Genomic DNA, 27,434 nt, shown 5'->3' on the forward strand with positions numbered 1-27,434 from the left:
TATGGAAGGGACTTCTTGGTATGGAATGGGTGGCAGCTATCGAAGTGGAGGTATTGCTGATGGTTAGTAGGTTTGATATGGATGGAGGTACTAATGTAGCCATCTTTTTTTTTTTTTTTGTGGTTTTAGGGCGCACAACGTCAACGGTCATTAGCGCCCAGACTACTTTAGGAATGCACCGCGAGTCACAAGTTTAAAACAGCAACAAAACGGAGAACACGATGAAAGACATACTGACAGGCATAGGATTAAAAAAGAAAACAGCATAATCAAATGTCCTTTGAGAGGGTTGTCAAATTGATAAAATGAAGAACGCGAGCAGCTGCTCGTGGGTCATCCGCTAAAATGGCTTCTACAGTACATGGCAGGCCAATATCGAGACGTAGGGTGTTAAAATTCGGACACGACGTTAAAATGTGGCGGACCGTCAGCAATTGCCCACATGGGCAGAACGGCGCCGGCGCAGCCGTCAGCAGATGGCGATGGCTGAACCGGCAGTGGCCAATTCGCAACCGGGCCAAAACTACCTCCTCCCGCCGAGAAGGGCGTGAGGAGGACGTCCAAGCCACGGGTAGAGCTTTCAAGGCCCGAAGCTTGTTGTCTGAAAGTGCAGCCCAATCGGCATGCCACAGCGAGACAATGCGCCGACAAATTACCCTGCTACAATCTGACGAAGGGACACCACAAGAAGCTGTCCGAGGTTGGAGGACCGCAGCCTTGGCCGCGGCATCTGCAGCTTCGTTCCCAGGGATACCGACATGGCTAGGAATCCACATAAAGCTAACCGGAGAACCGACGTCCACCAGCTGCTGAAGAGAGCGTTGGATCCGGTGCACGAAAGGGTGAACCGGGTACGGATCACCGAGGCTCTGGATAGCGCTCAGGGAATCGGAGCAGATGACATATGCAGAATGTCGGTGGCGGCAGATGTAAAGGACAGCCTGGTAGAGGGCAAAGAGCTCAGCTGTGAAGACCGAACAATGGCCATGGAGCCGATATTGGAAACTTTGTGCCCCGACAATAAAAGAACACCCGACCCCATCATTGGTCTTAGAGCCATCTGTATAAATGAAGGTCGTATTAATGAACTTCGAACGAAGTTCGACAAAACGGGAGTGGTAGACTGAATCGGGGGTAACCTCCTTCGGGAGCGAGCAGAGGTCAAGGTGGACGCGAACCTGAGCCTGGAGCCAAGGTGGCGTGTGGCTCTCGCCCACTCGAAAGGTGGCAGGGAGTGAAATATGAAGGTGTTGAAGGAGGCGACGAAAGCGAACTCCAGGGGGTAGCAGGGCGGAGACATACAACCCGTAGTGAACGATAAGATGGGTGGTCAGGCATTGCCAGTAGCCGACAGGCATACCGACAAAGCAGTATATCACGCCGGTAGGTGAGTGGCAACTCACCAGCGTCAGCATGAAGACTCTCGACGGGACTAGTATAAAACGCTCCGATCGCAAGTCGTAAATCCCGATGTTGTATGGAGTTGAGGCGGCGTAAGATGGATGGCCGTGCAGAGGAGTATACGAAGCTCCCACAATACAGCTTGGAGCGGACGATCGACCGATATAGGCGAAGGAGGACGGTTCGATCCGCTCCCCACGACATACCACTGAGAACACGGAGGACATTGAGAGAACGGGTACAACGGGCAGCCAAATAAGACACATGTGGAGACCAACTAAGTTTCCTGTCAAATGTAAGACCTAAAAATTTTGTTGTCTCCACGAATGGGAGAGCAACGGGACCAAGTCGTAAAGACGGTGGGAGAAATTCTTTGTAGCGCCAGAAGTTAATACAGACAGTCTTCTCGGCAGAAAAACGGAAGCCATTGGCGACACTCCACGAGTAAAGACGGTCAAGAGAACGCTGAAGACAGCGCTCCAGGAAACACATACGCTGCGCGCTGCAATAGATGGTAAAATCGTCCACGAAAAGGGAGCCTGATACATCAGCTGGGAGGCAATCCATTATTGGATTGATCGCTATGGCGAAGAGAGCGACACTCAAAACTGAGCCCTGTGGTACCCCATTCTCCTGGCGAAAGGTGTCTGACAGGACAGAACCCACACGTACCCTGAACTGTCGATCCATTAAAAAGGAACGAATAAAAAGAGGGAGGCGACCGCGAAGACCCCATGTATGCATGGTGCGGAGAATGCCCGCCCTCCAACAGGTGTCGTAAGCCTTCTCCAAATCAAAGAACACAGCCGCGGTCGGGCGCTTCCGCAAGAAGTTATTCATAATGAAGGTCGACAAGGTAACCAGATGGTCAACAGCAGACCGGCACCTACGAAATCCACATTGTACATTGGTAAGTAGGCGTCGAGACTCGAGCAGCCAAACCAATCGAGAGTTAACCATTCGCTCCATCACTTTACAGACACAGTTGGTAAGCGAGATGGGTCGATAACTTGAGGGCAAGTGCTTGTCCTTCCCCGGCTTAGGAATCGGGACTACAATAGACTCGCGCCAGCATGCGGGAACATGTCCCTCAATCCAGATGCGATTGTAAGTACGAAGAAGAAAACCTTTACCCGCAGGAGAAAGGTTCTTCAGCATCTGAATATGAATAGAATCAGGCCCTGGAGCGGAGGACCGTGATCGGCCAAGTGCGGTTTCGAGTTCCCGCATGGTGAATGGGGCATTATAACTTTCACGATTCGAGGAGCGGAAGTTAGGTGGCCTAGCCTCCTCTGCCTGTTTGCGGGGGAGGAAGGCAGGGTGGTAATGAGCGGAGCTCGAAACCTCTGCGAAAAAGCGTCCGAAGGCATTGGAGACAGCCTCAGGGGCCACAAGGACGTCATTCACGACCGTCAAGCCAGAAACTGGTGAGTGGACCTTAGTGCCAGATAGCTGGCGCAGGCTACCCCAGACAACAGAAGAAGGAGTAAAACTGTTGAAGGTGCTTGTGAAAGCAGCCCAGCTGGCTTTCTTGCTTTCTTTAATAATACGACGACACTGTGCTCGTAATCGTTTATAATTGACACAATTCGCCACTGTAGGGTGGCGTTTAAAGGCGCGTAAAGCACGTCGACGAGCACGTAGAGCGTCTCTACATGCTGCGGTCCACCAGGGGACCGGTACGCGACGTGGAGAAGAAGTAGGGTGAGGGATGGAATATTCAGCAGCAGAGAGAATGACTTCCGTGAGGTGTGCGACCTGACTATCGCAGCTTGGGAATGTTTGATCCTGAAAGGTCGCCCTTGAAGAGAAGAGCCCCCAGTCTGCTTTGGAGATGTTCCAACTAGATGAGCACGGAGAGGGGGTATGCTGCAGGAGATGGATAACACACGGGAAGTGGTCGCTCGAATATGTATCAGAAAGAGCATACCACTCGAACCGGCGTGCAAGTTGGGGAGTACATATAGAGAGATCTAAATGGGAATAGGTGTGAGATGTATCGGAAAGAAAAGTAGGGGCGCCAGTATTGAGGCAGACGAGATTGAGCTGGTTGAAAAGGTCTGCTAACAGGGAGCCCCTCGGGCAGGATGCTGGAGAGCCCCAAAGGGGATGGTGGGCATTGAAGTCTTCAGTTAACAAAAATGGTGCAGGTAGCTGAGCAATAAGTTGCATCATGTCTGCCCTGGTAACGGCAGACGACGATGGAGTGTAAACGGTACAAATGGAAAATGTAAAAGTGGGGAGAGTAATGCGGATTGCAACTGCCTGCAGGCCGGTGTGCAACGTGATGGGATCGTAGTAAATATCATCCCGGACCAGCAACATAACCCCTCCATGAGCTGGGATACCTACCACAGGGGGTAGGTCAAAACGCACAGAGGTGTAGTGTGCCAAGGCAATTTGATCGCATGGACGTAGCTTCGTTTCCTGGAGGGCTACGACGAGCGGACGGTGCAAGCGAAGCAGCAACTTCAAGTCCTCTCGGTTGGAGCGAATGCTGCGAATATTCCAGTGAATAAGTGCCATCGTAAGAAAAAAGGAAGATGAAAGAAGGGGTCACCTCAAAGGCCGCTGAGGGCCTGGCTTCGAGCGAGCACTGCCGCTGCTATCAGTAGGCGGACAGTCATCGTCCATTGGGTCTATAGGTTCATCGGCCATCTTGGGAAGATGGCCGGGAGGGGGAGCTTCCTCCGCCGGTGAACGGCCAGATGTTCGGCTACCAGCGGTGCGGCCAGGCGAAAGGGATGATGGCCTGGGGCGGCAACCGCTGGGTGGCGCAGGAGAAGAAATGCGCCGTGGCGGAGAAGGAGAACTGTGCTTCCTATTAGCCTTCTTGGATGGTCGTTTGGTGGAAGTACCGGACGAAGGCTGGGAGGTCGAGGTACGTAGGAAGTCTGCACGGGACGGTTCCTTCTTGAAGGCCCGTGCATCTGACTTCTGGGTCTTCGTCTTAGCAGAAGCTGATGAAGGGGCTGGTGTCTGTGGGGTGATGGGACGAAGAGGAGACGTCGACCGCGCGATCTTAGCACTGGCCGAACGGACGACCGTGGTGCTGAAGGTCAGATCGCAGGTCTGGGTTGCCACCTCCCTGGTAGTCCGAGGAGAGGCGAGGACAGTACTGTATTTCCCCGCTGGGAGCAGCGTGGGCTTCCTACTAGCCAATAGCTTGCGAGCAGCCGAGGTGGACACTTTCTCTTTGACCCGAATTTCTTGGATACAGCGTTCTTCCTTATAGACAGGACAGTCGCGGGAGGATGCAGCATGGTCACCCTGACAGTTCACACAACGAGGAGACGGAGGTGGACAGTCACCCTCATGGGCATCCCTGCCACAAGTGACACATTTAGCCGCATTGGAACAAGATTGGCGAGTGTGATTGAAACGCTGACACTGGTAGCAGCGCGTAGGTGTCGGGACATAGGGGCGAACAGAAATAACCTCGTAGCCCGTTTTGATGCGCGATGGCAGCTGAACACTATCGAAGGTCAAAAAAAGTGTCCGGGTCGGTACAAGGTCATTGTTGACCTTTTTCATGACCCTATGGACAGCCGTCACGCCCTGCTCAGCGAGGAAAGATTGAATCTCCTCGTCAGTCAAACCGTCGAGGGATTAGTGTAGACCACACCACGAGACGAATTCAAAGTTCGGTGAGCCTCCACCCGGACAGGGAATATGTACAGGAGTGTGGCCCGAAGCAGTTTTTGTGCCTGAAAGGCGCTCTCAGTTTCGAGTAATAAGGTACCGTTACGCAACCTGGTACAGGATTTGACAGATCCGGCTATGGCATCGACGCCCTTCTGGATAACGAAAGGGTTGACAGAGGAAAAATCCTTTCTGTCCTCAGATCGAGAAACGACGAGGAACTGTGGGGCAGGCGGTAGTACTTTTGTCACTGGTAGCTGGTCACGTTTCCGTTTTTGGGCAGAAGTCGAGAGAGATGGAGTGAAATCCATTGCGGAGAAATCCCCCATGATTGCCAGCGTCTCCGATGGCGCGCTCCTTCCTTGTGGGGACCCTCTCAGAGGGCACTCCCGCCTTAGGTGAATGTTTACACCTCAGGTCACACCTCCCGAGAAACAGACGGAGGGACCAATCGGCATGGTCAGAAGGTATCAGCTCAGGCAATCACCCCTCCCCGGGCCTGGCCTTTACCAGGGGGTACGCGCGTGCCTTACATGTCTATCCAGGGCGGGGAATTACGCGTTACCCCGTCACCGGCTACGCGTGCGAACGCGTGGGTCGGCCTTCAGGCGCGCACAGGGAGGAAGGAAGAAGAGGAAAAAGGGGAGGGAGAGAGAGAGAGAGAGAGAGAGAGAGAGAGAGAGAGAGGACAGTGTCTCAAACGCCGAGGCGGAGACCAGAGAAGGCAAGGAAAAGAAGGCAATGAGAAGGCAATGAGAAGGCAAGGAGAAGAAGGCAATGAGAAGGCAAGGAGAAGAAGGCAATGAGAAGGCAAGGAGAAGAAGGCAATGAGAAGGCAAGGAGATTATGCAGGGGAAAGAGTAAGGAAGACAGTGAGGTGGAGAAGAGCAAAGAAAGGAACCAACCAAAGAAAGGAAGAAACGAGAAGCGAAAAAGCAAAATGACCGCAAATAGAGGTCGTGGAACCGTCCGTCTCCGGACGCAGGCGCTAACTACCCCCTTGAGGGGGAGGGACTCCTTTTAGTCGCCTCTTACGACAGGCAGGAATACCTCGGGCCTATTCTTACCCCGGACCCGCAGGGGGGGTAGCCATCTTTGAGACAGAGGTCAACATCTAGGAAGGTGGCTTCATGGGTTGAGTAGGACCAGGTGAAGCAAATCGGGAAGAAGTTGTTGAGGTCCTGGAGGAATGTGAATAGGGTGTCCTCACCTTTGATCCAGACAGAAAAGATGTCATCAATGAATCTGAACCAGGTGAGGGATTTAGGAAGGATTCCTCTAGATGGCCCATGAAGAGGTTGGCATAGGAAAGTGGCATATGATCATAGGTAATGCCTTCAAGGTAACTGTGGGTGAAGATATAGTTGAATAGCCACTGACAAACTATGGCCAAAAAACAAGTGGACCATCCTGTTGCTGAGATTCTTCATTTCAATGACTGCTACACAGCCTGTGCCATATGGATGCTTCCCACCAATACCAGCTTTTCTGAATTGCACTGGTGGGAACTTTCCCTGCAATACATCTTACGTTCCCATAACCATCCTGGCATCAACATTTGTTAGTCACTGTGCTCACCCATCCAGCCTCTTCCCTGATCCCATTCCAGCACTAGACAGCCAGCATTTGACCATCACACCCAGTGTTTTTATTTCTCTCCTTTTCTGCTATTTCCTCCCCTCCTCAACCCACCTCTCTCCTGCCCTCTGTCTAACCTCCAGAACTTCACTGTCTGCCACCCTCACCATACTATCCCTCCTCCTCCCCACTCCAGCCTCCTCCTTGTCCCCACCCAGTCACCACTCCCATCATGCACTGGTGCTGATGCTCAAAGTGTGGTTTCACTTGCCTGAGACTGCAGCTGTGTGTGTGAACTGTGTGTGTGTATGTGTGTGTGTGTGTGTTTTCCATTGTTGACAAAGGCCTTAACAGCCAAAAGCTTTAATTATATGAGTCTTTTCGTTGTGCCTATCTGCGGCTCAGCATCCCCGGTATATGGTGAGTAGCAACTTTCCTTTTCATAATACTGTTGCATTCCATCCTGGATTTTCATTTGTTTGATTTTTGCCTGATTGGTTTTCTTCAATCCTAGCCCATTGCTGTTTTCCTTGGTTACTATTTTCTTTTGCGTCACTATACTTAATGTCAGTCCTTCTTTCTCTTCTTTCCTGTGTTTGTCTTGTCACCTTAAAAACCGCACTGCACACACTACTTACGAGCCACACTGCATCAACCATCTCGGCCATTCACAAAAGATGGCTATGAGACCACGCTGATTGTTGGTGTAGCATCTTATGTCCCACATTACTCCCGCCAATATAATTAATCCTATACCCTCAAATTGATCACTATGTCTGCATCATTTCCCCCATTTTCCCATGTTAATTCCCGCACATTTTTTGTATCTCATCCTATGAACCCCTCTCCACCCTCCACTCTTTCTCCATTCTGTCCCAGTTCACACCCACTAATTCCACCATCCAGTTACATCTGCTGTCCCCCTTCTTCGCACTTATCCACCCTCAGACCTGCTAGCCACAGTAAGAAACATTTTTTTATTGTTTATTCTTTACTATGATCCTTTTGACTTCTCGCCAATTTTAGTGAGTTTTCGCCTTCCACTATTGTCAACTACCACAGTTTTTATCTTTTTTCCCCTTTTGCATCCATTTCATCCTTTTCGTGAATTTTCACACATATTTGGTTGTAATTTTGTGAAAATTTTCAGAAATGGTTCTACATTATTTACATGATTTTTTGCATTTTTTCCACCACCATAGATCCTTGCTCCTTCCATCTGCATCAATATAGAAAAGTTTTCTTATCCCTAGACAGATCCCAGTCCCACAAACTGTTCCTGTATTGTTGCTTTGCTCATGGAATTCTCCCAAATGGCCTTACCATCAAGTTACCCATCTCTGGCTGCCACCCCTCCTTCCACAATGACCTCCATCTGCTTAGATTCTGCCAATCCTTAGCCCTCACCAACATATTCCTGCAAAACCATATCAAACAAGCCAAAACCTCCTTGCAGTACCTTCTCTCCATCCGCAAAATTCTCCTGCTAAGCAAGCACAAATTTCTGGAACACACAACACAAATTGAAACTCTTGCCCTGCAAGAACTTGAGCAACATTCACAATACCACCTCAAAAAGCCCTTCATCCTGGTCACTTCCTACTCCTGCCTCAGAATACAACTGTCCACCACCTTGACTACAACCTCCAAACCTCTCCATGTCCTCTCATAGCTGACAAACCCTGTATTGCAGACCTACAACACTTACCCCACCCTCCACCACACAGTAACCAGAACGTAAACAGACCCGTAACACAGTTATGAACCTATTCTACAGACGCCTTAGCCCCACAGAAATATCAGTCCTTTCGAAAGGCCTCATCCTTTGCCCCACTTTTTTGCCACCAACCCTACCAATCAGACTCAACCAAAGACCAATACTGAACCTTGCCTAACTCAATTCACTCCTCCATCCAACTGTGATCCACCCCTGCTGCCGTCAAATCACCCCCTGTTAACTTTCCAGAATTTCTTAAGCTCGAACCTTACCTCACCATCATTCCCCAAATCCCTCAACATGCAAACTAATCTACAGTCCACCATCTAAAAACTGGTCCCTACCTTATAATCCTACCTGCAGACAAAGGCTCCACCACTGTTGTTTTGAACCGCAAGGATTACCTGGTGAAAGGACTCTACCAGATGTCAGATACCTCCACCTGTAAACCTTGCCACAGTGACCCCATTACAGATATCCAGCAGGATTTTGAGTTACTACTCAAAACCTTAGACCCATCCCAGAACCTCTCCCTGGAGTCCATCTCTCTACTCACCCCCACCACTCCCCGCACTCCTTCCTTCTACACACTTCCTGAAGTCCATAAACCTCACCACCCAGGATGCCCCATTGTGGCTGGTTACTGTGCCCCCACTGAGAGAATCTCTGCTCTCTTAGACCAACAACTTAAATCTATTACCCAGAACCTACCCTCCTATATAAAAGATACCAATCATTTCATCCACCGACTCTTCATAGTTCCTGTCCCTTTACCACATGGTGCCCTACACATCACTATTGATGCCACCTCCCTGCGTACTAATGTTCTTACAGCTATTGAACACTACCTTTGCCAAGGCCCGATGGATTCCAAACCAGCAATCTCCCTCCTAGTTGCCATGACCAACTATATCCTCACCCACAATTACTTCTCCAGGGAACGGCTATGGGCACCCACATGACACCATCCTATGCCATTCTATTCATGGGCCATCTAGAGGAATCCTTCCTAAATCCCTCACCTGGTTCAGATTCACTGACGATATCTTTGCTGTCTGGATCGAAGGCAAGGACACCCTATCCACATTCCTCCAGGACCTCAACAACTTCTCCCCCATTTGCTTCATTTGGTCCTACTCAACCCATGCAGCCACCTTCCTACACTCATGCTCATAAATTAAGGATAATTGCAGAATTTGGTGCTACACAACGTGGCACTACACAAAACTGGCGCACATAAGGAACACACGACACAATCCACGGTATTGGTGATAAGTTGAGAAAACTGTCCTGAAACACATGTGCTACAAAACGCCACTGTTTCCTGCGCATGTACCCAGACATCAATATGGGATATGATCACTATGCACACATACACAAGCCGCACAACAGGTTGGCATACTCTGGATCAGGTGGCCGAGCAGCTGCTGGGGTATAGCCTCCCATTCTTGCACCAGCGCCTGTCGGAGCTCCTCGAGTGTTCAACGGGTGTGCAAACGTACAGTGATATGTTGACCGAGAGCATCCCAGATGTGTTCGATGGGATTTAGGCCTGGAGAATAGGTAGGCCACTCCATTCACCTGATATCTTCTGTTTCAAGGTACTCCTCCACGATGGCAGCTCTGTGGGGCTGTGCGTTATCATCCATCAGGAGGAAGGTGGGACCCACTGCACCCCTCAAAAGGTGGACATACTGGTGCAAAATGATGTCCCGATACACCTGACCTGTTACAGTTCCTCTGTCAAAGACATGCAGGGGTGTACGTGCACCAATCATAATCCCACCCCACACCATCAAACCACGACCCCCATACAGGTCCCTTTCAAGGGCATTAAGGGGTTGGTATCTGGTTCCTGGTTCACGCCAGGTGAAAACCCGGCGAGAATCACTGTTCAGACTACATCTGGACTCGTCTATGAACATAACCTGGGACCACTGTTCCAATGACCATGTACTGTGTTATTGACACCAGGCTTTACACGCTCTCCTGTCACCAGGGGTCAGTGGTCTGCATCTTGCATGTCTCCTGGCGAACAAACCATGTCTGTTCAGTCGTCTGTAGACTGTGTGTCTGGAGACAACTGTTCCAGTGGCTGCAGTGAGGTCCCAAGCAAGGCTACCTGCAATACTCCGTGGCCACCTGTGGGCACTGATGGTGAAATATCGGTCTTCTTGTGGTGTTGTACACTGTGGACATCCCGTACTGTAGCGCTTGGACACGTTTCCTAGTCTGCAGGAATCATTGCCATAATCTTGAGATCACACTTTGTGGCACACAGAGGGCCCGTGCTACAACCCGCTGTGTTTGACCAGCCTCCAGTCACCCTAGTATTCTATCCCTCAAACGTCATCAATATGTGTTCTTTGAGCCATTTTCAACACACAGTCACCACTAGAACATCTGAAAACGTCTGCACACTTACTCCCAGCACTGTACACTGACATGCACCAACACACCTCTGGCACCTTGCGACGACCGCAGGTCAAATGCACCGCATGGTCATACCCCGAGATGATTTAAACCCGACAACCGCCCACCAGAGCATTGTTTCACCATGTATCAGCATTATCCTTTTTGAGCATAAGTGTAGATGTTGAGCTCCGCCTCAAAGATGGCTACGTCAGTACCTCTGTCCATATCAAACCTACTCCCCTGAGAGCTTTAAGTGTAAGAGTCTTTTTGTTGTACCTATCTGTGACTCAGCATCTCCGCTGTATGGTGAGTAGCAACTTTCCTACTTTCCTTTTCATAATACTGTCAACAAACAAGCTTTAATTTATGGCACATGATTCTCACTATAGGGTTTAACATGTTGCTACACATTGCAAGCCTCAAATCATTGTCAAGTTGCCATACAGAATACAACAACACATTATTATGCTTAGTTTCATGTACATTTACAGATGTCAATGATAAATATTTTGTTAGCTGTGGTTGATATTTCATACGTAGTATTCATGGGGTATCCTAATGCCCAAACGATAAAGCATTACTGAGTGTCATAAAATGTATATTTCATGCTGTGTTGTGGAAACAAACAGAATTACATTAACATAGTAATAAAATGAATATAGTGTAAATTACTACTTGCTTTGTGATTGATACCAAAATAAATAAATTTTCTCTCAGTTGATTGCTTTTTCTCATAATACCTATATCTGCTAGTTACAATAATTCACAAGAGGACCGGGGAAATAGATGTGGTTAAAGTTAAACTGTGAGGTAAAAGATAAAATGCAATCCGAGTTAAAATTGTACTCACTCTCCCTCTATCTCACCCATGATCACCTGCACAATCAAACTAGCTCACATCACACAAGACAGAGTTAAATTGTCCAGATGTTCTAAAACTGTTAAGTAAACCAAAGTAAGACAAGAAGAAAACCAAAACATTTTCACAGGAATATATGGGGGGCTGATCACTTACAAAATCCAGCTATTCTGATAGCACATTACAAACATCGCATTAAAATTTCACGGAACAAGTAAAAGTCGGACAATTCACAAAATCTTAAAAGTTGTATCCATTTTATTTAACTCCTAATTAAAACAGAGGGCAAATCTTTTGGAAAATGAGCTACACCCTTTGGTCCAAAAATAAAATACAGTCTGCTAAAATTTGCTACCCTGTGTTCTGTATGCCACAAGCACCACACATTGGGAAGTCCTCTCATTGGAGCAAGAAGCCATGTGTCATACGGCTGTGGCCTATGTGAAGACGAGTAAGGAGGACCTTATCCTGTCTGCATGGCTGGAAGGAGGTACTCCACAGCCACATTGCAGGCTTTACTAGATGCAGCTTATTGTCCGTCACTTCCAGCCTCTCTGCAGGCATGCGTGACTCTGTACCTCAACAGTGAGCCGACAGCATGTAGGGGGATGGTACACTGAAGTGTCTTTGGATCACGATATACCTCCCTGGCTGCTACATCTGCCCTTTTGTTCTTCATAATACCCATTGCCCTGTTACCCAACACAAAGATACCTCCTTCCCCAGCCTGTGTAGGTGGAGAAGGGCATCCTATATATTATGGTCTACTTTATCTGCTGGGTACAAGCATTATACAGAGTGAAGGGCACTCAGGGATTTGGAGCAGTCTAGGAATTTAGCACTCTAAACACTTCTCATCTGCCCCAGTGCCTGCGAGATTATGTATAATTCCACATCAAAGACAGTAAAGTCTTGACACATTCAGATCTTGAGGACATGATCAGGAGAAACAACTGAGCAACCAACCGTCTCCCCCTGTTCAGAGCCATCCATAAACAACAGCTATGGAGTTGTGGTGCTCTGTCAAAATGTCATAAATAATGTATTAAAAACATATGCAGGAGTGCAGCCTCTCCTGTACTGTACTAAATCTAAAATTACTCTGGGCCTCAGCAGCAACTAGGTTGGCAGGTGGTTAAAGTCTTTGATTTGGGGTTGTACTTGCTCCACATCAAGTGGCTTCAGACATGCCAAATGCGGATCCATAATTGCCATGCTGCGCATGGACAAAAACAACTGCTTATGAATTTAGAGCAGTGAGGAGCTTTCAAGCCTGATGCACCACGAGGAGCTGCTGCTGGATGGTGAATGGCAGTTTCCCAGCTTCAGCACAGAGACTGGGTATGGGGCTCATACTGTAAGCACCCATTGTCATCCTTATCCCCTCATGGAACATAGCATCAATAATCTTCAGATAAGAAGGCCTTACTGATTCAAACACTGTGCACTCAGAGTCTAGCAGTGTTCACATGAAAGCCCTACAAAACTGGAGCAGATGCTCCCTGTCCATTCTGTAACACCTGTGATATTCAGTGCCTTCCAAGTCCTGACTTTCAGTCTCTCAGGTGTTTGGAGTAAAAAATGGGGCCTGTAAACCTGACTGAGTCTATAAAATTTCATGGTGTCCCTCACATGCTGGTCAGGTAAATTAAAAATATGACAAGAATGACTGAATTGGAAACACACACACACACACACACACACACACACACATAAAATTTATCTGCAGAGATTCCCTATCATAAACAAGATGCTGTTTAAGGCTATTGCAACGAGGCTAACACTTAAAACACAGCCCTCAGAAGCACCATTCTCCTGCTCAAAACAATCCAACAACATGTCACCAACTCAGGACATAAAAAAGTGCTTAGATAGGAAGGCTCATATGAAGATGGGAAGAAAGCCTCATCAGTGGAGGTGCCCTAGAATACTGTGTTTCCAAATAGTGTCATACATCTTACTGCGTCTCCAAGTAGTTTCATATGTCTTACCAATGTCAAAAAATATAGCATTACAGTGATGTGTATATAGGAAAACCTGCTGAAAATCCAGGGGTCAGGCTATTGGCAGTGGATTGAAATTTTATGAATCCCCACTGAGAGTGGCTAAAGGGTCACCTGTCCTTTAACACCCAGGGCAGATGACTGTTAAAAATTCACTCAAGGATCTTTCAAACACAGCTAGTTAAGGTGACAATTTGGTAATTACTGAAACAAATTCAATCCTTTGCTGATTTGAGGAGAGGCATCCAAATTGCCTCTGTCCATGAATTGGGAAAGTGGCCTGGCTGAAATATCAAACTGAAGCATTCGAGGATGACTTCCTTTCACACTGCTTGCAAATGTTAGAGCATGCCTTATTGGATTTGGTCATGATTGGGTGCAGTATCTAAAGCCTCCGACAGTTTACAAGTTCTTTATTCAAAAGCCATATTCATCCCAGGCATTCAAAAAAACAACTCTTTCATGAATAACAGGAACTCTAATTAGAAATGAAAGCTGTGTACAGATAAAGTGGAAGCTAAAAGTTGTCCAAATTGAGTGTCCTTTTTCCTGATGGCACAGAATACAAGGAGCCAGCTGACCAAGAAGAATATCAATATTAAAAAAACACTGTTATAGTAATAAATTATGCATCTACCTTCTTAACTTGTCAAACCAATGACCATTCCGAGAACCCAGCAGATGTGTGTCAGCTAGTAACATGACTCTCACAGGCTCAGCATCTGGTTTTGCAGGTACTGTCTCATCAACATGTCTCGAGTCTAACTGCGGCCACAAACACTACAAAAATAATGAATAATTATTATCAAATTCGAAATTAAATATGAAAGTAATATCATAATATAAAAGTTATCAACAGGAACCATATTGTTAGTTTGAACTGCTTAATGACTAGTTATATGGCTATGAAACCATTTGCTTCAGCTAAGACACAAATATGGGGTAGTAGACAGAGTATACTCAGATTAACACTGTGTCATTATCAACTAAGCAAAGAATCAACTTATGAGCTATCCAGTTATAGCTACCTGAAACTATAATGTGCAAGTACAAGCATCAAGTTTAATTCAGATTACTTGGATATTATAACAATGATTATTTCTTCAACATAAAACAATATCATTTGATCCCTAAAATACACCATTTTCATTGTAACCTTAGAGCTGCATTAATCTAGAGTTTATAAAATCTACTATATAAATTCTTTCTCCTTTTACCAAGCATTTATCCCATGTAGTACTGGGTCCACTTTTTCAGGATTTGATGAACTTTTTAAACTTTGTGGCCGGATGCTCTACTGCTGGCCTCCCAGTAGTGGTACCTTGTGCCAGCCTGGTGCTGCAGTTGGGTGCCCTTATACCTATCCCCCGTGCCCAAAAGCCTTCCTAGCGAATCATTCTATCTATTAGTGGGCACTGTATCAATATCCCTACAGTAGTTCCTGAGATCAGCCTTCGCATGCAGAGAGAAAAATGTGGCAAGGGTCATGAACTTATATGAAGAGCTTGACGGTAAACAGTGGTAAGATGTAGTCGCTGATGCTAATTAGGTAAAAGCAAATACATAATTAATCAAATAAACAAAAGTTAAGTTGTGTCCCTTAACATAGTTTATGAGAATTTAAATGACAGTGTAATGGTAGAAATGTTTACATGCTGTAGTAAGATGCATGCAAAAAATTATTTTATTTTGTGATGTATCACAGATTAACTTTTAAGGTGGTTGTACTTTTTTATTGCAAAATCATTACTGTAAATCTTAGCATCAAAAAGTGAAACACTTTTCACATTTTAAATCTGCATTGTGATGACTCCCTTCATCCACCTCCACCAACTGCAGCAGACGATGTGGCACGGCAGCCAGAAACCAGCAATCAGAGAAGCTCCTATCAGCCAACATGTCACTGCATTCCCGCAACACCCATGCTGGTCACTTGCATCACATGTAGATTTCTGACCATCATGCTTCCCAGGAGCCAAGCACCCCTAACAATCACTGACCAGTCTCTGCTACTGCTTCATCGAGGTAAGACCCCCCCAGCCACGCTCTCGGCAGCCCATCTGTCACAGCGCCAGGTGGCTTGTGCTCTCAGCTGCCACACATTACCAGAGTTCATATAAAGGAATGGTTTCATGCTTGCGCTCCACTGCTTGTGCTTCTTTCCAGTCTGCCAAATGACAGAAGTTTTACAGCATATTCCATGCCTGTGCTTGAACTGAGATTCCTCAGAGTATTTTTGTCATGATCCTGAAAAGTCTGATGGCAGCATCCCAGTTCGTCCCCCTAGTGTCAGCCACTGTATTATGATATGCAGCGAAGTGTTTTGTGTGGTGAAGCTTGGTGAGTACCAGGTGACTTACACTACTGTTTCTTTCCCAGACAGCACTCTGGTATCCCTTGACCACTAAGTGCACCCAGAAACGATTTTTTTTTCCCCCCAACGCTGCTGGCTCTCATCACTGCCAGGTGAGCCCAAATTTTTCCCGATCTCCCTTTTTTTTGCTCATTCATATTTCACCTTTAAACTTTGTTCCAGAGCTACCATGCAATAAAGTCACTCTCTCCCCCATCTCCCTCATTATTTGTTCATCCGAGTTGCCAAATGTTGTTGCAATTAGTACTGTAGACTGAGAGTAGCTTTACTTTGTTCAAAGACTTCTCCATGAGAGAGGGCCCCTCTTAATGCAAAAAATCTTAATTCATTGAGTTCTGTTGTAATAGTTAGTCCTTAGGAACACAAATCATGCAAACCAGCTAATGTGTTTCCTTCAGTAAGTTTTGTTAACAGTCCTTTAGTCACGCCAAATTTGTGTGAGCCTCGAAACTTTCTTCACTGGTGGCCCCCTCTAAAACAAGCACCAGGTCTCATTACCAAAACATGCTGGTTTATACTTTTCATGCTCCACATGGTCATGAGGACACTTAGTTTTCATTAAGTCAACAGGACACATCCTGCTCACACTCTCCACTCTCCGATTGTCACCCCTGCTCACGACCCTTCGTTCACAGCCTCCCCTCCACCCTCAGTGTGCATACCACTCTCCATCTACATTCCACCCTCAGCTAGGACTGCCACTCCTCATCCGCCCCTCACCCAAACCCCACCTCACTGAATGGGCTGTGCATGCCATCACATGCCCCCTTGGACCAATCCACCATTTTATCACGCGGCCTAGCCAACACTCCTTTTTTTTCCTTTCTTTGTTAGCAACATACTACATATCATGACACACTGTTTTAAGTTACAATGTTACTACCAAATGTCCCCGTCACTGTTGCGGTCACACTCAATGGGCTCTCCAACTGACAACCTCCCATTATTCCTCCTGCCCTAGCATCCACGAGCACTTCAGATGCTTCAGAACTCCGCAAACAACTATCTGCATTACAGAACAGTTCGGCTCAGCTAACCAATAGGATGGTGGGACTATCTCCAGCAGACCCCACAGAACCTCCTCCCAGTTGTGCAGACACCCACTTGCCTCCCTTCAACCCACAGGACCCATGCTTGTGGTCTGCTTCCATTGAGGCAGTTTTCACAGAATGTTCTGTCATGAGCAATGCAACAAAGTTTGGAGTGGTCATCAGCCACCTCAACCCAACCACCACCACCACCACCACCACCACCACCACCACCACCCAGGTCTGGGACTTCATTTCACACCCATCCCCCCCTGAGGCACAGTTACACTAAACTAAAAGAGCACATAATTCCCAGCTTCATATCACTGAAGATGTAATGGGCATGTGACTTATTATCCAGTGCAGAGACAGCCCCCATCTTTGTTGCTGGATTACATCTGAGCACTGGCAGAACTGCATGTCCTTCCCAAAGGCCTACTATTAAATTTATGGCTCGTATGCTTCCCTTGGCCTCACACAATCATTTACCATTAGGCAACGCAAGTGTCTTTGCAAACTGTTCATGACTCTGAATACTCTTCTGGCAGCAGCTGTGATGTGTTCCATGAGCTATCATCCTGTGGCTGCCAGCATGAGAGGTATTCATTCACCTGCCCTCTCCTCCCAACCCCAAGATTCCGTGCACATCATGTCACTTGTGCCCCCATTGCTAGTGATCTGTCCAGCATGCAGACCCCAACCTCTACCAGATTCTGACACATCTGAGCTCCAAGGTGACAGCACTCACTGAGAGCATCACCCACCTACACCTAACCCACTTGCCACCATGCACTGACCTCTCCCAGCTGTGAGAAACCACCCATGCAAAAACAACCACCCCCCCTGGCGAGGCTTTAGCCACCCCTCCAACAATTGCTGCAAACTTACTGAAGCTTGCTGGTACCACCAGAAGTTTAGAGAGAACACCACAAATTGTGAACCCCTCTGCTCCCAGTAACTAGCAGCAGGTGTGTCCAGTTGCTGTATCACTTCACAGCATCTATTCATCCTGGATCTGAATAATGTCAGTTCCCTTTTCACTACCTCTTCAACATCAATTCTAACCTACCTATATCTCCCACAAACTACTTCTGAATCCTGGCCCCTCCTGTCCTGTCCTGAATTGCTGCTGCCAACAGTTCAGCTATCCCAACTTACTGGGAGCATACCCACTTGCTCAACTAATGCCTTCACTTCTGTGAACCTTCATGGTCACTGATGTTACTAACCACAGTTATTACTGACTACTGGCCAATGTAGCATAGTGTCATTTAGTCAACAGTACCTCTGGTATGTCCGTGCACTGCAGCTCCCGTTTAATTTCCGCTTCTCACCAGGCAATCCAGTGCCTCCCTTTCAGCACAACATGGTGCATTATGTAGCCCCCCCCCCCCCCCCCCCCGTTTTCTGCCACATATGTCCCTCCCCCTTACAAACTCAAAATCACACAGAACGAGTTTGAAGAGCTGCTCAACACCGGCACACTTTACCCTTCCAAAAGCCCTTGGACCTTAGCTCTTCACATCATCCCCCAAGAAGGACGATTCCTGATGCTCATGTGGCAAATACCATAAATTCAAATGCCCATACCATTTCTGACCACCATTCCTGATCACTATCCCATCCCATTCCTATGCACCTACGATGACTCCATCTTGGGAACAACTATCTTCACAACAATAGATGGTCCAAGGGTCCTGTTGAAAGAGTCCAAGATGAATCAAGCCCTCTCTTAATTTCAAAAATCTACATTCATTGTATTTTGTTACAATAGTTATTCCTTAGGAATAAAAATCATACAAATCAGCTAATGTGTTTCCCTCGGTATGTTTTGTTAATAGTCATTTATCTGTGTCAAATTTAAGTGAACCTGGGAACTTTCAAGCCCTTAATGACAGGCGTGGAAACATTAAGCCATTCCTTTGTATTTTAGGGATAAATTAATTACCCTAGACCTTGCCGTTGGTGGGGAGGCTTGTGTGCCTCAGCGATACAGATAGCCGTATCGTAGGTGCAACCACAACGGAGGGGTATCTGTTGAGAGGCCAGACAAACGTATGGTTCCTGAAGAGGGGCAGCAGCCTCTTCAGTAGTTGCAGGGGCAACAGTCTGGATGATTGACTGATCTGGCCTTGTAACACTAACCAAAACGGCCTTGCTGCGCTAGTAATGCGAATGGCTGAAAGCAAGCGGAAACTACGGCCGTAATTTTTCCCGAGGGCATGCAGCTTTACTGTATGGATAAATGACGATGGCGACCTCTTGGGTAAAATATTCTGGAGGTACAATAGTCCCCCATTCGGATCTCCGGGCGGGGACTACTCAAGAGGACGTTGTTATCAGGAGAAAGAAAACTGGTGTTCTATGGATTGGAGTGTGGAATGTCAGATCTCTTAATCTGGCAGGTAGATTAGAAAATTTAAAAAGGGGAATGGATAGGTTAAAGTTAGATATAGTGGCAATTAGTGAAGTTCGGTGGCAGGAGGAACAAGACTTTTGGTCAGGTGAATACAGGGTTATAAATACAAAATCAAATAGGGGTAATGCAGGAGTAGGTTTAATAATGAAAAAAAAATAGGAGTTTGGGTCCCAGACACGAAGCCCACGTCTACCACAATAGTACAAGACTAGAGTAGCATGGAGAGCTGCATTAAACCAGTCTCAGGACTGAAGACCACAACAACAACAACATGCCAACTAGCTCTGCAGATGACGAAGAAATTGAAGAAATGTATGATGAGATAAAAGAAATTATTCAGGTAGTGAAGGGAGACAAAAATTTAATAGTCATGGGAAAAGGGAGAGAAGGAAACATAGTGGGTGAATACGGATTGGGGGGAAGAAATGAAAGACGAAGCCGCCTGGTAGAATTTTGCACAGAGCATAACTTAATCATAGCTAACACTTGGTTCAAGAATCATGAAAGAAGGTTGTATACATGGAAGAAGCCTGGAGATACTGACAGGTTTCAGATAGATTATATAATGGTAAGACAGAGATTTAGGAACAAGGTTTTAAATTGTAGGACATTTTCAGGGGCAGATGTGGACTCTGGCCACAATCTATTGGTTATGAACTGTAGATTAAAACTGAAGAAACTGCAAAAAGGAGGGAATTTAAGGAGATGGGACTTGGATAAACTGACTAAACCAGAGGTTGTACAGGGTTTCAGGGAGAGCATAAGGGAACAATTGACAGGAATGGGGGAAAGAAATACAGTAGAAGAAGAATGGGTAGCTTTGAGGGATGAAATAGTGAAGGCAGCAGAGGATCAAATAGGTAAAAAGACGAGGGCTAGTAGAAACCCTTGGGTAACAGAAGAAATATTGAATTTAATTGCTGAAAGGAGAAAATACAAAAATGCAGTAAATGAAGCAGGCAAAAATGAATAGAAATGCCTCAAAAGTGAGATCGACAAGAAGTGCAAAATGGCTAAGCAGGGATGGCTAGAGGACAAATGTAAGGATGTAGAGGCTTATCTCACTAAGGGTAAGATAGATACTACCTACAGGAAAATAAGAGAGACCTTTGGGGAAAAGTGAACCACTTGTATGAATATCAAGAGCTCAGTTGGAAACCCAGTTCTAAGCAAAGAAGGGAAAGCAGGAAGGTGGAAGGAGTACATGGAGGGACTATACAAGGGCGATGTGCTCGAGGGCAATGTTATAGAAAGGGAAGAGAATGTAGATGAAGATGAAATGGGAGATACGATACTGCATGAAGAGTTTGACAGAGCACTGAAAGATCTGAGTCGAAACGAGGCCCCAGGAGTAGACAACATTCCAATAGAACTACTGACGGCCTTGGGAGAGCCAGTCCTAACAAAACCCTACCATCTGGTGAGCAAGATGTATGAGACAGGCGAAATACCCTCAGACTTCAAGAAGAATATAATAATTCCAATCCCAAAGAAAGCAGGCGTTGACAGATGTGAAAATTACCAAACTATCAGTTTAATGAGTCACAGCTGCAAAATACTAACGCGAATTCTTTACAGACAAATGGAAAAACTGGTAGAAGCCGACCTTGGGGAAGATCAGTTTGGATTCCGTAGAAATGTTGGAACACGGGAGGCAATACTGACCCTACGACTTATCTTAGAAGCTAGACTAAGAAAAGACAAACCTACGTTTCTAGCATTTGTAGACTCGGAGAAAGTTTTTGACAATGTTGACTGGAATGCTCTCTTTCAAATTCTGAAGGTGCAGGGGTAAAATACAGGGAGGAAATGGCTATTTACAATTTGTACAGAAACCAGATGGCAGTTATAAGAGTCAAGGGATATGAAAGGGAAGCAGTGGTTGGGAAGGGAGTGAGACAGGGTTGTAGCCTCTCCCCAATGTTATTCAATCTGTATATTGAGCAAGCAGTAAAGGAAACAAAAGAAACATTCGGAGTAGGTATTAAAATCCATGGAGAAGAAATAAAAACTTTAAGGTTCACCGATGACATTGTAATTCTGTCAGAGACAGCAAAGGACTTGGAAGAGCAGTTGACCGGAATGGACAGTGTCTTGAAGGGAGGATATAAGATGAACATCAACAAAAGCAAAACGAGGATAATGGAATGTAATCAAATTAAGTCGGGTGATGCTGAGGGAATTAGATTAGGAAATGAGACACTTAAAGTAGTAAAGGAGTTTTGCTATCTGAGGAGCAAAATAACTGATGATGGTCGAAGTAGAGAGGATATAAAATGTAGACTGGCAATGGCAAGGAAAGCGTTTCTGAAGAAGAGAAATTTGTTAACATCGAGTATGGATTTAAGTGTCAGGAAGTCGTCTCTTCCATCAGGTGATCAGGGACCAAATCGCAACTCACCAGTGAACAACAATTGGTCCAATTGTTATACTGCCCACCCATGACATTCCGTTGCAAACAAAGTCGAGCACTGTGCAATGCTCTCTGGTGAGTTTCGGACTTGTAGCAGGTCTTCAAGACTGAAGATTGCCTTCTTGCAGTCTTCTTCAAACAATTCTCTCATTAACACCCCTTGGACCTGGTGGAGTTGATTTCATGCTTCAATAACAGTGGTGTGGCAGTTGCAGAGAACTTGAAGTTGCAAGGAGTGGTCATTTCTCTCTGATGTTGCTGTTCTTGGACCTGTTCCTGGTCTCCTTACAAAGACTCTAGTTTCTCCAAACTTCGATACAGTTCTGGAAATCGTGGAAGGTGTAGTCCTCAATACTTCTGCAATGTAATGCATGCTGTGGCCATCTTCCAACAAAGTGCCAGTTTTCACAGCTTCTTTAGGACTTAACAGCATGTTTACTCCAGAAAACTGATAACAACAATCACAGAAAGATCCTACAAAAATGTTTGATTAATAGGGGAACAATTCAGGGTACAACAATAAATGCTCCAAGAGTGGCAAAACATTATCCGCTCAAATTCAGTGATGCGTTTTCCAGGTTGTGCGGGAAACAGCAATCGAGGCTAGTGCAATAAACATTCAATATTTCATTGTTTGCTCACAAAACAAAGCCAACAGCATAACCCGCTCAAAAAAATCGGTTGAAGTGCTTCACTTTGGTTAACTAGATAATTACACAATGATTACATTTCATTTATTAGGTTCCGCGTTTTTCATGCCAGTCAGTGTATATAAAGGGTTTTGTCAGTCTATGAAATTATGAGCTGACTTCTTGTGCAGAAGGAGAAATGGGAGGGGGTATGCCTTGTTAGTAGCAGTGGTATGGGCTGCCAGGAACAGATGCTAGGCTCTCGCACCTACGCTTATTATCAAAAGTATGATCATATGCATATGGGCAGGAAAATTTCGCACAAATGATAACGCAAAAAAACAGCATGTAACTGGTGTTTATCAAGAATTCTGTTATTTTCCTGTATTAAAAATTCTATAAATCTGGGGATGGTAATTTACTAATATTTGTAAGTGATATTTATTTGATGTTGAAAACACATTTTGGCTTCTTACTTCAAGGCTCACGTTTGTGTATTATCTTAAAATGACAGTTGCTTCCCTGCGTACGTCAAGATGATGACATCAAAAATAGTACCAAAATCGGAAAACAAACAACATGAAAACCAGAAAAAGACATCGCAACTGGAAAACAAACAACATGAAAACTGTCAAACAAACAACACTGAAACTGGTAAACAAACAGCAAAATTGGAATCCAACAATGCCGAAAACATAACAAGATAACAGCAAGTCTGGCAAAAAAACAGCACATAGTTAAAAAAAAGAAAGAAAAAACCCTTAGTTGGCAAAAAAAAGCACCGAAAGGAAACTAACGTGAATAAGGGAGAGAAATAAGACCAAAATTAACAGTAGTGAAATTCCCAAAAAAAATAAAAAAATAAAAACGAATTTGGCGAAAAACAGAACCACATTTTGCACAAATAGCAACAAATTTGACAAAAGTAGCATAGAAATCATCAAAAAATAGCACCAAAATTTGATACAAATATCAGTGAAATTGCCTAAAAATAACACCGAATATCGGCATAAAATATGACTTTGTCCAGTCCCTACATATGAGATGTTAGAGCAATATATGGCTGGATTGAGATTTTCTTGATAGGGAGAACACAGCATGTTATCTCAGATGGAGAATCATCAACAGATGTAGAAGTAACTTTGGATGTACCCCTCGGAAATGCATTGAGCCCTTTTGTTGCTGTTCATGTTGTATATTAATGATTTTGTGGGCAATATTAATAGTAACCTCAGACTTTTTATAGATGATGCAGTTATCTACAATGAAGTGGAGTCTGAAAGAAATTGTAGAAACAATATATCAGACATTGATAGCAATGGCTGGCAACCTGCTTTAAATGTTCAAGAACGTGAACTTGTGCACTTCACACTTAGTACCCTACGAATATAATATTTCTGAGTCACAGTTGGAATTCATAAACTCATACATGTACTTGGGTGTAACAGTAGAGAAATGAAGTGAAATGATTACATAGGCTGAGTCATGGGTAAAGCAGGTAGCAGACTTCAGTTTCTTGGTAGAATACTAGAGAAATGCAATCAGTCTACAAAGGAGACCGCTTACAAATCACTCATGCAACCCACACTAGAATATTGCTCAGGTATGTGGGACCCATACCGAATAGGACTAGCAAGAGTAATTGAACGAGTACAGCAAAGAGCAGCACGAATCGTCACAGGTTCGTCTGACCCATGGGAGAGTGTCACTGAGATGTTGAAAGATCTGAACTGGCAGACTCCTGAAGACTTAAACTATAGCGAGAAAATCTACTGACAAAGCTTCAAGAACCAGCTTTAACTTATAATTCTTAGGAATATGCTATATGCCGATAAATATCACTCCCACAGGGATTGTGAACATAAGATTAGATTAATTACAGCATGCACAGAGGCATTTAAAAAATCATTTTTCCTGTGATTCAGATGTGAATGGAACAGGGAAAAGTCCTAATAACTGATGTACTGGACATACCCTCTGCCACACACTTCACACTGGTTTGCACAGTAGAGAGGTAGTTTTAGGTGTAGAAGTATACACATTGGCTGTAGCTAAGCAAGTCGACGTACCAGTGTGGGTACTTCCCATAGCCTGAGGTGAGTCGAAAGGCATGTAACTGCGGTTAGTCGGTGTCGACAGTAATACTGTTGTTGCAAATTTTAACATAAACTAAGTTCCACAACTTATCAACATGCAACAATAAAATCAAAGGCACTGCAGAAATTGCAGCGATGTGATGATGAGATGAGCTCACTTTAATATGGACCACAATTTTATAATAATTATTACAAAAGATACAAATATTTATGGTTATGAATATTACAACAGGCAACAGAAAATTAATAACCAACAAACACTTTGAGCTATCATGTCATACAAGGTCTCAAATGAAAGTTGGTGATGTCACTAAGCACCACAAAAAGCTACATTTCAAAAAATTTACTAGTGTGAAAAATTACAGCCAATTTTATAACAGTATGATTATGCACATCTCCCCTACTCTGAGTCGCTAGTGCTGTTTGTAGAATGAAAGCTGTACAAGTTGTCTGGTTCCTTTCCTAATTATCCCAAATGATGAGTATTTAAACTTTAAGCTTGCTGAATAGTTATTTTATTTATCATGTAAATTGCCATTAGAAGCATACCAGTTAATCAATAAATGGTGCACACTGTGTAAAACCTAAAGGCAAAAATGAATAGAGGGTGAAAAGATAATCCTTTTAAGTCAGCAACATTTATTCTAATAAACCCATTTAACATACTTATCATGTCATGAAAAGCATATCTGAGTGTGATTTAGAATTGTATTATCTTATGTAATATTTTGTCATTTATTTCTTGTGAGGTTGCAAAATGACCACGATAAATGTAAGACCATCTTAACACAACATTTTTGTGAGCCACCCCCATTTTGCTCAGGTACAATAATAATCTACATCTACATACATACTCCATAAACCACAGTAAAGTGCATGGAGGAGGGTATCTTGTACCAAAAATAGTCATTTTCTCTCCTGTTTCACTCCCAACCACAAATGTTGGTTCTCTAATTTAATGCAACAATGCCTTTTGGAAAAAGAGTCAATTTCCCTCCAGGGATTCTCATTTTATTTCACAAAGCATTTCCATAATACTTGCATGCTGGCTGAACCTGCTGGTCACAAATCTATTATCCCACCTCACAACTGCTTCAAAGTCTTCCTTTAATCTGACCTGGTGGGAATGCCAAACACTCTTAACAGTACCAGGAATGGGCTACACTAGCATTCTACATGCTGTCTCGTTTATGAATGAATTACACTTTCCCAAAATTCTCCAAATGAAACTAAGTTGAACATTCACCTTCCCTACTACCAACCTGATGGGCTCATTCCATTTCATATCACTTTCCAAAGTAGAACCTAGACATTTAATGAAAGTGACAGTCACAAGCTGCATCCTACTAAAGCCGTATTCAAATGTTACAGCACTGTTTTTCCTACTAATCTGCGTTAACTTACATTTTTCTACATTTAGAGTAAGCAGCCATTCATCACACCAACTAAAAATTTTGTGTAAGTCATCTCGGATATTCTACAGTCACTCAACATCGATACCTCCCTGTACACCACAGCGTCGTCAACAAACAGCTGTAAATTGCAGCTCACCGTGTCCATCAGGTCATTTACGTATATAGAGGACAAAAGTGGTTCTCTCATTCTTCGCTGGGGCACTCATGATGATACCCTGGCTCTACACAACACTCACTGTTGAGGACCACAAACTGGCTTCTATTACTTAAAAAGTCTTCGAGCGACTCCCGTATCTGGGATCTTAAACTATATGCTTGGACTTTTGTCAATAACTAGCAGTGGGGCACTGTGGCAAACACTTTTTGGAAATTAAGGGCTATGGAAAATGCCTGTTGCCCCACTTCCATGCTTTGTACAGTATCACGTGAGATAAGGGCAAGTAGCTGAGTTTCACATGAAGTTATGATTTCTAAATCGGTGCTGATTTGTGGACTGAAGCTTTTCTGCCTCATGGAAATTTATTCTATTCAAACTTGGAATGTGTTCAAGAATTCTGCAGTAAACCCACATTAAGGATATTGGTCTGTAATTATAGAGGTCAATTCTTTTACCTTTCTCATATACAGGAATCACCTGTGCTTTTTTCAGTTTGCTTGGGAATTTTGCTGGGTGCAAGATTCATGACAAATGCAGGCTAAGAGTAGTCTCCACAAACCAAAATGGAATTCCATCTGGACCTAGTAACTTATTTATTTTCAGCTCCTTCAATTGCTTTCTATGTCATGGTTCCAATTTCTATGCCTTCCATGTGAGAGTCTGAACAACAGTCAGAAGCTGGTATGTTTGTATGATCCCCCAGCATGAACGATTTCTTAAATGTGAAATTTAAAACTTCATCTTTCCTGTCAGCCCAGACTGGGTGACAAGTGAGTGGACAGAAGCCTTCAGCCAACTTAGCAATTTTACGTACGACCAGAATTTTCTTTGGTTCTTGGCAAGATCTTTTGCTAAGGAATGACTGTGGAAGATGTATGCTTTGTGCCTTGTTCTTCTTATGGACACACAAATTTATATTAACTTTTGCCTGTCGGGATTTTCACCCTCTTTTTTGAACCGAGAACACAAAAGTCTCCGTTTCCTCTGTATTTTTTGAATATGGTTATTACACCACGGAGGGTTCTTACTATCCTTAATCCAGTTACTTGGCACATACATCTCCAGAGCATGATTTACAAACACTTTAAATTTTGCCCATGATACCTCTGCACATCTATCATACTGGAGGTAAATTATGTCCATTAATTGCCTAAGTGCAATGCTAACAATACCTTATCTGCTTTGTGGTCTTCTTGATGGATTTATTAACTTTAGTAACCATTGTTGCTATGATGATATCATAATCAGTAATAGCTGTTTCTATACAGACACTGTCGATAAAGCTAGG

At 44.7% G+C, this 27,434-nt stretch overlaps 1 protein-coding gene across 1 annotated transcript in view; it reads right to left on the minus strand.

The window, feature by feature from the left end:
• LOC126263151 (metallophosphoesterase 1) overlaps positions 1–27,434 on the minus strand; it is a 151,951-nt gene that overhangs the window by 83,095 nt on the left and 41,422 nt on the right. The window contains exon 2 of the mRNA XM_049960183.1: positions 14,253–14,395. Within this exon, the coding sequence (XP_049816140.1) occupies positions 14,253–14,395 (143 nt within the window). The remainder of the gene's footprint in view (positions 1–14,252; positions 14,396–27,434) is intronic.

This window comes from Schistocerca nitens, chromosome 6 (genome assembly GCF_023898315.1).
Source record: "Schistocerca nitens isolate TAMUIC-IGC-003100 chromosome 6, iqSchNite1.1, whole genome shotgun sequence".
NCBI lineage: Eukaryota > Metazoa > Arthropoda > Insecta > Orthoptera > Acrididae > Schistocerca > Schistocerca nitens.